Below are 16,567 nucleotides of genomic sequence, written 5' to 3' on the forward strand. Positions count from 1 at the left end.
CTGAACTGAGGACAGTCAGACAAAAATTAAGTTCTCTTTCCTGAAGAGGACCAAACTCACGCCTGCATTCTCCAAGGTCAGCCTGTCCCAGCTAAGCAAGCATGAGATAAGACTGAGTGCTGCATGAGCTCTATATAGGTCTTCAGTATCTGGAAGCACATTATTGCAAGTGCTTACAATTTCAGGCTTCAGGCTTTTGTGTTTTGATATACAGGGTTGTTTTTCCAATCCTGCAGAACTTGTCTGTGCACACAGCTCTATCGTTTGCTGAGGCATTACCTACATGATAACGTGTCCATGTGAATATGCAAATTCATCTTTGCATGTGCCTCCATGATTTGCACATGCATATGTCAAAAATCAAACCCACATATTCCAATCTAAATATGTATTTTAATACATATATCTACTTACATAGCTGGGTGAATATTACTCTCAGGTTTCACTAAACATGTTATAATTTTTTGCCAGTGCTGCTGTCTATAGGCATCAAAGTAGAGGTAACTATGGTATACAATTAAAAAATAAGGTGAGAAATAGATGTCATAGTCATCAGATGGCTTCTTACTAGTGTCCCCTGTAAAAGCACGATAGATTTACCAGTGGGAAATGGCAGAATCTCCATTATTTGAGATATTTAAAACTGGACTGGAGAAAAAAATGTATAGTAAGAGACAGTCCAGCGTTATTTGATGATGAAGCACATAGCCTTGTTTTTATGAGTATTCAAAAGATTTAGTCCAAGACCTTATGTGTGGATTGCCAGACTTTACCTACTGCATGTGATTTAATATGCCAAGTGGTGTTCATCTGTGAAGTGAAGTCCCCACTCAAATGCCTGTGTCCTAGAGTGAAAACTCTTATGAGGGTGCATGCAGATGCTTGTTGCCTTGTGAGATGCATACATACACAGGGCTCCCTGCAGCGAACTATATTGGGGCATTTTGGAACAGACCTTAAAAAACCCAACAGTTTGTCTGTCCGTGAGAACATGAAAGAAACTATGGCATCTTTCATTTTCCCAGGGAGGGAACAGTTAAATATACTCTTCAAACAAGGAGCAGATGTTAATGTCATTAGAATGAATTTTCATAAAAAACAGAGTTCTGTTTCTCTTGTAAAATGCCAGTAGCTTTGCAAAGTTCTCCACAAGTCTGCCTACTTATTTCAGACTAGTGGCACAGAGGAAAGGCGGCAGTACAGGGTGAGCTATTTACCGTCTCTGAAATGAATCAGCCACATTTCTGTGAGTTATTTGCCTGCCCATTTATAAACTGCCTCACTTGGAAAAGGCCTAAACAAACAGCTAAAAAATCATGAAGGGATTTGAGTAAGAGGACAAGAACAGTAAGCAGGACAGCAAACCTGTTGACAAACAAGTACGGAAAGGAATAGGCTACATGTGAAAAGGCATGGTCTGGAGATGCGTGTGCCTGTGTCAGGTTCTAATTTCACTATAATCTCAAAAGAAAAAGGATTCATGGACGATTGTGATCAGATCTCTGAGAACTCTGCCTTGCACACAGCAATGGTTAAAGTAAAATAACAAAATTTTAAGTGGCTCTCTGGATGACCTCTGGACATTCCTACTGTTAGTATGAGTAGGCATTGGAGCCTCCCAGTAATAATTTTGTTTTGGAAAGGTCTCACATCGCCTTCCTCCTCCTCATTTTGCTGCTTCCAATGCTGAGAAACTAGGAAAACCGTTGTAGTTCCTTTCATTGTTTTAACAGATGAGCCTACACTCTTATAGATCCATTTCACTTGAGTTCATTGGTATGAAGGACCTCTCAAGTGCCCTCCTTTAGTTAGTGTTTGTTTACTTATTTTTTTTCTGTTTCTAGTATCTTCCTTGGGTCCTAGAGCTAAGTAATAATCTCTGAAGTATCAGAACATACAAAGAAAGCAGACTGAGACATGCTTTTTCTGCCCCCGTATTTTCATGCTTTAGGAGCCCAGGTTTTTTTTTTGAAATCACAGAATCACTAGGTTGGAAAAGATCCCCAGGATCATCGAGTCCAACCATTCCGATCAACCACTAAACCATGCCCCACAGCACTTCATCTACCTGTCCTTTAAACACCTCCAGGGAAGGTGACTCAACCACCTCCCTGGGCAGGCTGTTCCAATGCCCAGTGATCCTTTCCGTGAAAATTTTTTTCCTGATGTCAAGCCTGAACCTCCCCTGACGGAGCTTGAGGCCATTCCCTCTTGTCTTGAAACGATCCAGGGAAAATTACTTACTTCTTGTTGTTCTATATGCAAGATCTTCACCTCAGGGCCACAGTGTACTGAGAGTATCTCTCTCAATTAAGTTATTGAAGAAAGTAAACAACAAACCTTCAAGGCAAATTATTTTGCCTTCAAAATAATAAAGGGATTATTAAATGCAAAGATCTATAACTGACTCAGATCCTCCTCCCACTTCTTTTTAAAAGGGTTGCAAATATAGCAAAATCTTGGCTGTTTCAGCTTCTTTCAGGGGAAGCAGTTCTGCATTGCTGTAACCTCAGGAGCTACTGGCTCTGCACCGTACTAAGTGTGAACGCTTGGCATTGCTGGAGCTGGCCTTGGCAGCATCCTCCTTTGTGTCGTGGACTGAATCACAGTATGTCCCTGTAGCTCTTGTTGAAATAGTGATGTTCCTTAGCTGAATGGGTTTTGTGACTTAAATGATTGGCACAGCTCCAAGGAGAGATGAAGGCAAAGCCCCCTAGACACTCACAAGTGCGGCAGTATGTTGCTCATATGGATTAGGCCAGGACCACTTGGTGGTATGCTAGTTGCCTGTACAGTGGATTAACATGATTATGTCCAGATTTGCACGTTTGATCTTGCAGTTTTGCAAGTGTGACAAAACATGGTTTGTAGCAATGCTAGTAATTTCTGGATGAAAAAAAAAAAATCGATACTAGTACTGTCAAGTTAAGAATTAATTTGTAGGACACCAACCTACAGAGCATTTCAAGCATTTGTTGATGCCTCTCACAGATGAACACTGCAGACAGTTGGGCAGAGACACTTATGCTGTTTGGAAGTGAGATTTGCTGACCTGATTTATCTTCAGATCTTCACTTGCAAGCAAAGATGGCACAAGAGTTGAAGATAGACTTCTGTGGCTAGCGTTGCTTATTGCTCAATCAGTAGGCAAATGACCTCTGTCCTCAATAGCGCTGTAGAGTATGGGCAAGTAGGTGCAATTAAGCTTTAGAAGTTTTGCTCCAAATAAAACCAGGCTAAGCATGTGAATAATGTTGTTTCACCTGGAGTGAAGTTTTCCTTCAGACTTCTATAATTCAAAATGTTATTTGGAAAGGCAAACAAAAAGAAACTGGGATTCTTCTGACTGTTGTAGTCTACAGGGTTAATTTTAAAATTGTTCTGGGGTCTACTTACAAGTGCAAGAGGCCTCCCTTGTTTCTAAAGACCTAACAAATAGGTCAGATTTTCATCTAAAACTAAAATCTCCATGACAGTAGAGGCAGATTTCTGAAAAATCTGGAGCCATTCTTTGAAGATATAAAGTGTAGTGTTTTAGAGGACAGTCAGTTTGCTTTTATTTTTGCTCTGTGTGGAAATGTTTTGTTTGTGAGCACTGCAATAAGCTAACTACTCTAGGATGGCTTGAAAAGAGTGTAGAACTCATCTCAACAGCAAAAAAGGTTTCCATGACATGGTAATAAATACAAAGCTGTACAGGAAAACTGTAGGGATGTCTTGGAACCTAGTTTGTAGTTTCATAAACATCAACTCCTTCTTCTGGCATATGATTAAAATGTATATTTTGGCAGAACTCTAATACAATCTCTATTTAACTAATGCTTTTCCAGAGGGATTAATTTGTCTTCTGTAATTCTCCCATTGTAAATATGCCTTTTCTAGGACTCTTTTCTCACCAACACTTTTTAAGGACTCTACGCATTTACACTGCCTTACATGCCTTCTTTCCCTTGAGATCAGAATAAAAGAAATGGAGATGATCTCCTTGCTGTACCCTCATCTCACTTGCAGATATCTCTGCAATCACAGAAATGGAGCCATATTTTCTCCATTTGCAGTCAGCACTGTTGGCCTTCCCTTGCTTTGGATCAGAATTCCAGTGTATTTTATACAATGAGAGAAGAGAGTTTTATGTGCACTTTAGAACAAGGCTCTGTGTCTGCAAAAGGTGCATGTGAAGAAATAGCAACTTCTTGGGGTATTGCAGACCTATTTCTGAGTGTGCAAACCCCCCTGTGGTTGTACATTCTCACATTGGAATCATTCACCTATCTGTAAGCACAGAATCATTACCTTTTCACAAAAATCTATTTCCTTGAAACTGTAGAGGGAGTTTTTGGAAAGAAAAAACTGCAATTATTGACTGCAGGATTTGAGCAGAACGTGAGTATCACTTCCCAAACCAAAGTGCAGTCACTGGTTTCTTGCAAGCTCTGAGAAAAAGAACTGTCAAGGATGATGTCCCCTTGGACATCCAGGTACGCTCCATGGCTTCCTGCAGAGAGGAATGTCTTTATTTTTCACTCCAAGATAAGAGTGCCACCTACTGAACCCACACGACTCCTTCCCACAGAAGGATGAGTTTGCAGTAGAGATTTCCCTTCTGAGGACCAATCCATCCACACCTAACCTTGTAGTTTATGAAGTTTAACAAGATCAGAGCCTGGGGTTGAATTGCTGCAGGACTGCACAGTGAAGTGTTTCAGTTTGCTCATATATATGGACTTAAGGGAGTATTAGAGCCAAGCGTCTGAAATCATGGTAACTCATACTGCCTCCATTTGAATAACTTTTTTTTTTAATTTTTTTTTTTTATTTCTGTTTCCTGCCTCATTTACTGGATTAGATGTAGAACATTGAGAAGAGTCTCTTAGGTTGGATGTAGCTCCAGCCCTGTTTTTAATCCCTTAGCTAAACACAAGATAGCCTTACCTTGACTATATTTGAATTTGCAGCTACTTCCCACCTCCCCAGATTTGTTCCTGTTTGGCAATCGCCCTCCAGTCTTTTGAGCTATCTGATTCAGCTTGACCTTTCACAAGTTGGACTGGATACAAATGCCTGAAAAAATGCTTAGGCAATGATTTACAATCAAAAGGGAGGACTGTTTCCTGGACCATTGTTTTATATTTGGGTCTTCTCCCCTCATCATCTCTTGGCAGGCTGCAATTTGACTTTCCTACAAGCAAATACTCATAAAGGCACTTCTGTGCAGTGCTCAGGCTGCTTGATGCTCAGACAAGCTTGCTAAAGCACTTCTTGTGAAAGCTGAATGGGATGCAAGTGTTTGTTGGTCAAGTTGAGCAGCTGAGAAATCTGCAGGAATTTCTGCAACTAGGGACCCAGACCTAGCAAAGAGGATCTATTAGAGAAAATACAGTAAAAAAATTATAATCATATGATCACAGAGCAGTGGAGGGGGGGAGGGAGGAGAAGGAGGATACAAGATAGATAATAAGCTTGACAATAGGCAAACGGAGTATGTCATTACAGGAACTACAGGACCGACCAAATGGTTAACCTGTGGGGTGGAAAGAGCATCCAATGAGTCTCGCATGCCTGAAAGGATAATGGCATTTTTATTATCTCATTCCACGCCCTGATCATCCGTCCATTTGCTCCCTGGAGCTTGCAGCAGTTTGCACTGATTCATACACGGCAAACATGATCAGCAGATCATACTGCAGGCAGAACTTGTCAAGCCTTTCCAAGTGAGTTGTCAATTTATTATGATATCTGTGTGGATTTAGCCTTTTGGTGTAGTTGTGTAGTAAGTGCTGGATGGTGGGGATGGAAAAAGGGAACAGAATGGTGTAAAAAGTTGAGAAGCTGGTTGAACCAGGGAATAACCATTGAATGCAGATCCAGTTCTTTTGCTCCTCTTTTTGCTTTGTTGTGTTCTATTGTCTAAAGGAAAAGTCTGCATTTGTATTTGCAGAATTTAAATTGCTTTGTTCGGTGGCAGAAAAGTATGTCAGAAGGACTGGTTGCTAATCAGAGTTCTATTAATGAGAAGCTTGCAGAAATTTCGTAGTTTGTGTGAAAGCTTTCACACAAGTCAGATTGCTTAATTCACTGGGTAAAGACAGTCCTCATGGCACATTTATTCCTGAGTATGGGAGGGAAGCAAGAGAAGAAAATCAGTTAGTCTGTATAATATCGCAAAAGAAATGATCTGCTTTATTTGTGTCTTATGGTTGTTGTTGTGTTTGTCTGCTTTATATGTCGAGAGGAAGGGAAATGGGACAATATTACTTTTCTCATTCTGTGATTTTTATCAGGGTTTTGTTTAATTGGGAGAGGTTTTGAAAAGTAACTGGGATTTCTGGGTGCCTGTTTTTGGAGTTTCCTGTGCTTTTGGAGGGAAGAAGGGAGTGAGCTCAGGGATTTCTGAAACTCAGCCCCTCCAAGAAGTCCCTTCCAGGAATCTGAAATCCTTTATTGTGATTTCAGAAATTGAGCAATAAATAATAACTTAACTAGAAGTGCGTCAAATGCATTTGGTTTATGTTGGTTTGTGGTGGAACACAGCCACAAGCCATGGCAGGCAGCCCTCCTGTGCTGCTCTGTGGGATGGGCAGCGGCAGTGGTGAGGCACCAATTTCTCTGCAACTAGTGTAAGGGAAAAGGGAGAAGCGGGATGAGATTTGGACACTTTAGTGCTGGTATCACCAATGGAAACCTTGACTCTTGATGCCTATTGTGGGGAGCTGGCCCTGAGTGCAGTGACCCAGGCTAAAGCCTCTGAGGCAACGTGCAGACCCTTTCCATCAGTATGCATTTGATCCAGCGTAGCTAGATTTCAAGGTCTGGCTGTTTTGTTTAAAAACCAGAAATCATTTGATATCCTTGGTGAGAAAGATTCTTCTCCTCTCCCATTTGGGCAAGAAGAATCAACCAGCAACATGGTAACTCTGTGCCTGGCATATATCCTAAGCATTGGGCAAGTGCTGGGAGGAATGCCCTAGCTTGTGTATGTTTCAGCACTTGCAATTATGTTATGTGAAGTGAGTTTACTGAAGTCAGTGAAATTATATCTGGGTGAAAACAGTTCAGTCCCTTTCTCTCGAAGTATGACTAGCTACTGTTCTGTTGGTTTCCTGTATCTTCGGAGATTTGTATCCTGTAGCAGCTTCTAAACAACAGCAGACACACCTTGACAACCAGACATGGGCTTTCTTTTGTTAAGACTCCGAGTAGCATATTTGGGGAAGAAAAGCAAAGATCTCTTTGGCGAGGACTCCTAAGAGAAATAAAATATGTGACCAAAATTTGAAAACCTATTGATTCCCTCTTAACAAACATCTCCGTGACCTCAGGCCAAAAGTGGGGAAGGCACCTTTAGCATTACCCACAAAGGCTTCTTCAAAGAATTGCTCAGTGAAACATATGATGAAATACTGCCCTTCCCAGGCTGAGGCATAAGGTAATCGTTCCAAGTGCTCTTGTCTTCTCAGGAGACTGCAGTGGAAAAGAAAATGAGTATTAAAATCCTTATAAGTTAACTCTCTGGAGACTCTCCAGGGAAAACAAGGAGGCTGTTATTGCAGGGTTTTGAATGAGGTACACTGTGATTTTTAACTTCTTGCAAATGTCCTCTAATGGCCTCTTTATATGACCCTTTCAGCTGCATCATTCAAATATACTCTTTATGCTCTCAGTGTACTTGTATAATTTGTAGAAAATTTTATAATTGCTAAATAGCTGAAAACAATCCTGTTAGCATTAGATACACTAGAAATTAAAGGCAGAAGCTCACTTTGTAGCCAAGAAATCGTTCCAGTTGGCCTGAATATATAAAGATTGCTTAGTAAATGTATAGGGATTGAATTGGCTCACTTTCCTGGACACTGAAGTGTTTACTGTGCAAGTTCCTAGGGAAAGCAGAAGTCATCTTTGCCAACAGGTAGAATCTTCCCTTCCAGCAATTTACAACTTCTGTTCAGACTTCACAGATCATTTATGGGCAGTTTTGGTGTTGAAAGTTCACTCTTTCACAGCGTTTTCTTCATATTGTAGGTTATCTTTTCTGTTTCATGGTTGAATGTTCAAGATAGATAATCAGCTAGTTTTATTAGAAGAAGGAAAAGGTTGAAGAGGAAACTTCTCTACAGACAGCAGGAGTGTTGGAAGTACTATGTTATCTGTTAATTCTTCTCCAAAAATCAATGCTGTTCATTTACATTTGAAGCCATCTCCTTCCTTCATTCTGGTCTTCTCTGTTGGCGATGCTTTTCATCCCCATTCCCCAGTGGCCAATGGCTGAATTCTTAATTTGTAAACCCATTTTTACATTAATGAGGTAAATTAAGATGGATATAATGCAACTAAAGACCAGATGCACAAAGATGTTAGTCTGTAGGGAGCCTATTTGTCTCCATTTTGAAAGCTAAGAATTCTAGTGAATTTCTGAAAGTGGTTCTTCCCCACCAGTGACAAGTGTATCAAGAAATAGCTGGTTTTCTTACACTGTTCTATCTGTTTGTGAGCTGCAGTCTTTATATCCAAGTTGCACTTCAGTGCCTGTTACCTGGGAATGAAGTCCAAAATACCTGGGATGGTAAGTGAGCATCGTTGATGCAAATACATTTATTTGTGGCTGGAGCAACATTTATGTTAAGCACTGTGGTAGTGATACTCTGTGTATATGAAGCATTCTTAACGTATTAGTTCTCACCACCTGAATGAAATACATGTGCTTTAGTGACTGGGTTATGTATGGACAGGGACAGTGGCTATTGGAGACTGAATGTCCAGTTCAAGATTTTGTTGCTAAATTTAGGAACTTTCCTCATAGTGGGTCAGAGAAATTTACTGAAAGAGCTGGAAAATTTTCAAGTGAGATTATCCTCAGTGGAAGAGCTATTATGGCAGAGAGAGGATGGATCTATGAGAAAACATCTCTGAGATTTTATAACCTTCTTGCCTTAGTGAAAGATGCTTTTCTTTTTCCAGTATGAGCAAGGAGTTGGGTATCAGGAGCACAAAGCTGGATTAATCTGTGTGGAGTTATGGTTCTCCACCTGAGCCTGAAGTCACAGCTCTGAGAGAATCAAATTTCTAAGATTTTGTCAGAGAACAAGCGACTCTGGAGAGTTTCTTGAAAACTCCGAGCTGAATTCTCCAAGTCTTGCATCAAGCCAGGACAGTGGTGAGAGATATCAGATTCAATGTGGTACTTCTCTCTGTGAATCTAAATGGCTGAAATGAGCTGTGAGAATTGCTTCTGATGAAAGGTAAATTTAAGAAAACCAAGAAAAATTGGGAGTTTTGGGCAGACCAGGACTAGTTGGGAATTCACTCCAGGTTTCTGAAATTAGCTTTTTCTAAATGAAAACAAGACAAAATACCCTTTATATTAATATGGAGTTTTTCTAGACACTTTCCTAGATAACAAATTACTGATCTGCGTATTTGCAGTATTTTTTTAGATAAAACATTCTGATCTATTTTTGCATCTTCTCATTGAAATTGACATACATTTTTAAGGAAAAAAAATGAAAAAAAATTAGATGAAGATTTCCCTTCTTGTTTCAGAGTGAATTAAAATAAGTCAGCCTCAAACATTTTCCATATCGCTTCACTCTGACAAGGTTTTTTTTCTTATGCTTCAGCAAAAGTAGAAAATTCATTGTTAGTGCAGATCTTAAATCCAGATAAGTCCTCCGCAGGCACACTGTTGGCATAGGTGTTCAACCAGTGTGGAATGGGGGTGGCAGAACTTCATTCTGTACGTTCATACCCCTGCCTTTCCCTTTCCTGCTAAACCTGTAGTCCCAGGCCTCCCCAGCCACCCTGTTCCCAATTCAGTGTAAAACAATAAGAATCAAAATAATGAGGGAAATTATCTGGTGATTATTTTGGGCCTTTTATGCTCTTCTGTGCATATATATGCATATATGTGCATATATAACCATATATATGCAAATATGTGTGTATAAGTCTGTATAAGGAAAATGCAGTAAACTAGATAACCCAAAAGCATATGTTTAAAAAAACCAACCAAGTAAAGCACCTCAATCAGATGTTGAAATAGTTGAAACATGGAGACCTAACTGAATTTGTTACTTTTCATTATATGTCCTTTGCATTATATTTTGTTAAAGAAAACATTGAAAAAAACCTTGTTTGCAGTATTTTCATGGACTGACATTTGGTTTATATTTTGAGCCATGTAAGCACTTAAGTCTGGTAGAACAGTCTCCTTGACTTCAGTAAGGCTGCTTACATGCATAAGTAGCTATAGTGTCATATTTATAATTATATATCTTTATAACGTTAGCCTTCATACATTTGGACTTTCCAATTTTAATTCTCTATTTCATAAAATCTATGATCAAGTTTTGGAGCCCAAACTAAGCTGATGTCGTCCTTTTTGATGTAGGACTCAGCCCTTCATTCTCCTGTGTTTTATTTTCATTAGTTGCTTTCTTTTTGTGCTGATGTACAGCACATATTGTTAAAGCCACTTATTAGAGCCAGAATTTTAGAGCATGGAGACTATCCTAATAAGGAAAAAAACCTAGCCCTTTATTGGTGAGCTAAGAGAAATCAGGCAGCAGATAATTTTTTTTGCTGATTGAGAAGGATAAGGTGTGGTTTGGCAGGTATTGTATTGGTTTGGCATTTGCTGACATGGTTCCTCCTTTCTGCAATTCAGATCCTTTGCAGAGTAGACAGTCAGGGAGGGCTTCCCCCATGCTCACTTTTGCCTTCCCCTCCCTTCTTCCTTCTCTTTTTCACAAATGTTCAGCGTCGCTGTGAAATCTCACTCTGACACACAAACTGGATGTAGTAATGAGAAGTTTTTGCGAGTCTAACGGTGCCATACTATAATCACCTTTTTAAGGAACAGCGGGCATGTTGGAACATAGTTTTCCACATGGGTTGTTCTACATCTAAGGCATTTAAACAGTTTGTGAATTTGTCTGAAAAATTATACCTTAGTCCAAATTATTTCAAAACAATTTCTCTCTTCCCGAAAATCCGTTGTTGAAGAAAAGTACTAACTACAAGGTTTAGTTGATGCTTTAAATTGCTCAGCTGTTTTTCTTTCAAATAGCTTTGAAAGCTCGTATTGAATTCCAGAGATAAGTAACGAATCCCAGGCTTAAATACAGGCTTCAGATCTTAAGTCAATATAGTTTCTCAGGTTTTAAAGTGAGTTGCAATGAGCAAAGTTCCAAGTGAGGACAGAAGCTGGTTATTTAAATTCTTTCCTTCCTCAGCCTCTGTTTGTCTCTTGGTAACTGAAATATCAAGCCAAGTACTGGCTCTGCTTAAATTCACTCTGTGCTGCACCAGGAGACCAAAAGTGACATAAAGTGGCTGTACCATTCCCACTCGGTGCTCTGGTGCTGTTCGTTGGCTGTAGGAGGAATAGCAGTTAACCTAGTCACTAAATTTTGAGTTTTCTCATCACTCACTTATTTATTTTCTTCTGAGTATTGTAAGTTTGATTGTGTTATGAAGCAATTTTCCCCTTTCTTTTTCCTCCATCACAGTAATTCTAGAGTACATATCCTGTTATTGTTGAGGTTAGCTTACTGTAGGCAAAGGATGTGAAAGATAAACTCGGATGATAATAAAGAAGAAAAGAAAAATAAAGAGCATTAGTAACAGTGATTTGGCATACCCGTTTGCATTAAACAAAATATAAAGATGAATCGTTAGGAGTAGGATACTCCCAAAAACTTCCTGCACAACAAATTTGGGGGGGGGTGGGGGGTGTTGTAGGGGTTTAGGTTTTCTTGTCTGATGTCTATTTGTATTCAGATTCTTTTTCCTCAAGGTCAGAATCTCTCTTGAAGATCAGGGACTTGTCTTTCTTTTTTAATTTCCATCCACAATTTTTTCATATACCTTCACTAAGCAACAGTGAGAAATATTGAGAGCAGGAATGGCTCCAGCAGAACCTAGCACACCAGCCATGGAGGATTAACTCTGCAAGCAGTTTTGATTCTGACCTATGAATCTTCTTTAGATCCCTTTCAGTCTGTGTTGTAATTCTGCTTAGGTGGATCTGGTTCCGTTATGGATCCTCCAAGTAAAGGCTCCTGTATTACAGAACAAAAAAAAGACAATTCTTGTTCCATACAGCTTAAAACTTTATTCAGAAAATATCTCCTAACTGACACACTGTGCATTTCAAAAAATTGAGAAAGCAGCCCCTGTGGAAGCAGTCCATGTGCACTTGTTTTCCCTCCCTCATACTCCAAGAAATGTGGAAGCCTGTCCTAGAGGTGTGTCCTTGAGATCAATGCACTTGTCACTACAGGATGTGAGATTTTGGCTTGTGCTCCGTTTGTCAAAGCCAAATTGCCTGCAGATTCTTTAATGCTAAAAATATATTACATGTTTCTGAATATGAGATTTTTGGCTTGCCAAATTCCATCTGTGGTACGTTCGGCACAGGAGTTTTTTCAGTGTAATTACAGAAGTACCTTCTAACATCACAGCTGTTGCTGTCCTGTCACGATCCTTATAACAGGTTTTTGTTGTTTGGCTTTGGGTTTGCTTTTGGTTTTTATTTAGTGACGTTTATAACTTGGCAACAGGATCATGGGATGAGAGAGCCTCCTGAGGCTCAGTACACTATAAGTTCCAGCATCTACAAATGATGTGGACCATTACCACATATTGATATGTCCATGATGGAACACTATAGTCTCTGTTCATTTCCAGATTGTTCCTGACTTTGCCGCTCCTGTGAGTTATAGTGGCCTCTCCTTTGCCACACACTTCCTTTCCCTCTTTATTTTATTCATCCTCTTCAGCTCTCTCTGTTTACCTTTTTACAGGATATTTTACAAAACCCAAACGAAATGTGTTCCAATCATACTTTATTTTCTTCCAGACTAATTTCTGCAAAAGTAGCCTTCTGTTTTTATTTAGTGTTGACTAATAGTTTCATGTATTTTGCTTAACAACTATTTTTCCTCTGTGAAGCTGAAGATTTTTAGGATTGTGCTTCTTTCACAGAAGTGAAATCACTAGCCTGGATTCTGGGTGTGTACAATGGTATTGTGCATCTTGGCCTTAGTCATCTGCCTCCTCCTGGAACAGGAGTGGTCAGACACATAATGTCAGCAGTTTTCTTTCTCAGGATTTGAAAAAGCTCCAAAGCCTAATTAGCAGAGGTCACATCTGCTTCCAAAGCTAGCTATTTTTTAACTTTAGTTAGAAAGATTAAGGCTGAGGACTAACTTTCTTCTAGTTCTTCTCCAGCATTTGCCATAAAGGATGTAGCAAAGTAGTTTTGAAGGTCTCTGCAAATGCTTTTCTTCAGGACTTAACAACATGCTAAAAACATGTCTTAAGACCAGAACAATTCTATCTTGGTATTCTCACCAGTCCTTACCTGAGTGGCCACAAAAGCTTCCCAATGAGAGCATATGCATTAGTGATAATTTGTGACCCATCCAGCTAAGGACAAATATTCCTGTCTTGTGCATATGTGAGAGCTGCATTTGGTCCTTCATCATTTTGGGATAGTCATGAGTTTCATTCCTTACATGATTTCCTGGATTCTTCTCTCTCATTCAAGCTCAACACCCTGTGGAGTGATTAAGTAGGAGACAAAAGTCTGTCTTGGTACCTCCCATCCAGTCCTATGCTTACAGCCCCTGAACTTAGGAAGGTGAATGTCATAAACCACTGAAATGCTAATTCTTTCTGCCACGTTCTCTGTGTGCTAGTTGTTTCTTGTGCTGTTCTGCCCTGGCAATCATACCAATCTTTTCTTTCCCCAAAAAGGATATAATTATGTTTTTTCACAAGATCACAACAAGCAGAGATTTTGCTGTTTAGTGCCTAATGCCTGTCTTTCCATTCCTTCCAGCGCTTCTCAAGATGCATGACTTTATTTCAGTGAGAGTCTAAGTCCTGAAAAGGGTGATAATATTGCAAGTATAGACAGTAGGGAGGTTCAGGCTTGGAAGAATTTAAGGCTCAGGGCTCACAGGCATGGAGGAAGAAGATGAAGACACCTACTACAATGCCATTAGGTAAGCAGTAATGGGTACTGCCTGGAATGTGAAAAGAAATTGAGGAAGGAATAGGAAAAGCTTCTGGGGACCTGAAATAGAGGAGTAAAACATTTGGAGGTTTTCTCTGTAACACTGCAAAGTAAGTAATGGAACCTTCCCTGGAGCTTCCCAAATCTTTGGTTATTTTGTCTCATACTCAACTTGAGCTGATAGAAGCATCCATAGGTACATCCAAGATCACCTCATTAGCAGAGCACGGCTAGTATTTGAGTTAAATTTTGTGCCTGTGTTTGCATTAGACCAATAACGTAATGATATAGGTAATGCCTGTTCTAGCCTTTGGGTCCCCCAAATTGGTGATTTTTTCATTGAACATTCCTGTGTGCTAGTCAGATGGGAACTGAAGCACAAGGGAATTTAAGCGTCTCATGTAGGAACTTGTAGCAGAGAGGGGCCAAATGAAGGTTTCTGAATCCCATATTTAGCATCTTAATTACAAGCCTGATAGCCTTAGCTAAAAGCAGGCTTAACTTATTTTTCCAATTTGGAGGATTAGTGATCCCCAGACCATTTTGTTATCTCAAAGCTGGTAAAGTTTATCTTCTTCAGACAGAGGATTACCATATTCTCATTTACTCAGTAATAATCAATTGAGTTGTAATGGGTTGGTCTACACTCTTTGTGAGCAGGAATTCCAGTTCTCTTATGCTGGTCTTAATTCTTTATTGTACCAAATATTCTGAAATTTACATTGCCAAATCCTTGACTGCCAAATGTTATATTTTCACAAAAATGCATTAAACATAGATTTGCTGTCTAGGGTTCGAGTTTGCCCTCTCCTAGTGCCTTTCAGTGTGCGTTAATTAAATTCAGTGAGAACTTCCATAAAAGAGTAATTCGAATTTCATACCCCTTGTAATGGACTTGGTGTGTGCGTGTATGGATATTTACTATGGGCTGTTGGGAAAAGGACACTTGGATGTTTGGATCAAATCTAAGGTCTCTTCTCTGGTATTGTTACTTTTAAGGATCTATCCGCCATGCAAACACCAACATTCCTAAAGCACTCTTTTGTCTTGCAGTGCAGGTGAGATAGGAAACATTTTTACTTTGACTCAAGATGAAGTCATACAAGAGCCAGTGCTGGAAAGGTTGGCTGACATTCAAGTCATTCCCATCTGAAATGTGGCAAAAACCCCTTCCCATGTGATGCCTTCTACAGCTTCTTTAGGACCAAAACCTATCTGGTGTAGAGCTGCTGTTTTCTCACTCTGTTACCCTTTGGACTCGTACCTCACCAAGTTGGCTTTCTGCGTCTGTGGAAGCTTGAAAAGCAGAAGGGTTTGGATAAAACCTTGTTTCCCAATGGTAGGGTGAGGACCCTACATCCCATTCTCCATACTTTCAGGCACTTAAGTGTATCTCAGTTCACAAACTGGTGCTTCAGAAAGGTGTCAGGCTGTGTTGAGGCATGCTGACCCCTGTGCAAAGCCTGAGGTGTGTTCAGAGGAGCAAGGCCGCAAGATCCCTGGGGCTAAATTAGCTTTTCGTCCTTTCTTTCCCATTTCCCAGCAGGCACAACTCTTTTTAAAATGTAAACTACTGATTTGAAAGTACCTAGCAGCAGAAGGCATTTTGCAGAGGAGAGGCAGGCTATCACTTGTTCAGAGAGAGCTCAGAGAAGGATGTCTCTTTGTTTAGTATGCCAGAAAAAAATCATCTCAGGATAATCAATTCTGCCAGTGGCTTTCACACGCTTTCAGGCACAGTAATGGAAGTCAGCACAGTGCAGCTGTTAGAGACAGGCCGAGGAGGAAGGAGTTCACTTACCTGTAACAAATCCCTTTGGAAGCTGCTGGAAAAGCTCCTAGTAGCTTCAACAGGTTTTGGAGCAGGCATGATAAAGTACAGCCAAAGTGAGAATCTTATCTGCTGCGTGGTTCACGCTAAAAGAAGTACGTTCCTCTGTCTCTTTTTCCATTCCATAAACTGGCATTATATCACAGTAGTAATAATACCCACAACGCTGGAAGTCAGAATAGGCTGCAAGGATTAATTAACATTTGTAAAGCACGTTGAGATCTTTTGATGGAAAGACGTTAGCAAGTGCCAAAGAATAATATAACAATGAGTGGAAAATTGCAATCAGTCCACATTCACTTCTGGAATGTAAAGGATTATCCCAGAAGCCTTGGTTTAAACATTTGTGTGTGTGTGTTTAATGATGAATGTTTTGATTGCCTTTTATTTAAAAATGTCTGTTGAATCTGTATAAAGGCCTTACGTCTTGGTGATGGAAAGTTATCTCTTGTCTCCTTTCACATTTGCAATTAGACTCTTGCCTGTACATGCAGGCTGTTCCTGTTAGCTGTATCACTCTTTTACCATGCAGCCCTTTGCTATCTTCTCTACCTTGTTGCTTTCCTTCTCTCATTTTCCTTTTACTGTTGGTCTCACTCATCTGTTCTATAGTTCCATCTGCTTTACTTCTCCACCTTTGCTGCCCTGGATTCACCTACCATTTCTTTTAGCAGTATGATGAAATGAAGATTAAAGGAAGTGTATCTTGTTTGGCATCA

At 39.9% G+C, this 16,567-nt stretch overlaps 2 protein-coding genes across 9 annotated transcripts in view; both read left to right on the forward strand.

Moving 5' to 3' along the window:
* Positions 1-16,567, forward strand: part of USP18 (ubiquitin specific peptidase 18) — a 424,666-nt gene that overhangs the window by 333,280 nt on the left and 74,819 nt on the right. The gene's annotated exons all lie outside the window — the stretch shown is intronic.
* Positions 1-16,567, forward strand: part of CALD1 (caldesmon 1) — a 116,329-nt gene that overhangs the window by 53,742 nt on the left and 46,020 nt on the right. The window contains exon 1 of one of the 7 annotated variants that reach the window (XM_069861588.1): positions 5,441-5,711. The exons of the other annotated variants lie outside the window; for them this stretch is intronic. Within the exon in view, the coding sequence (XP_069717689.1) occupies positions 5,665-5,711 (47 nt within the window). The 5' untranslated portion in view covers positions 5,441-5,664. Of the gene's footprint in view, positions 1-5,440; positions 5,712-16,567 lie in introns of those variants that run through there. 7 annotated transcript variants of the gene reach the window in all.

This window comes from Phaenicophaeus curvirostris, chromosome 1 (assembly GCF_032191515.1).
Source record: "Phaenicophaeus curvirostris isolate KB17595 chromosome 1, BPBGC_Pcur_1.0, whole genome shotgun sequence".
In the NCBI taxonomy this organism is placed as follows: Eukaryota; Metazoa; Chordata; class Aves; order Cuculiformes; family Cuculidae; genus Phaenicophaeus; species Phaenicophaeus curvirostris.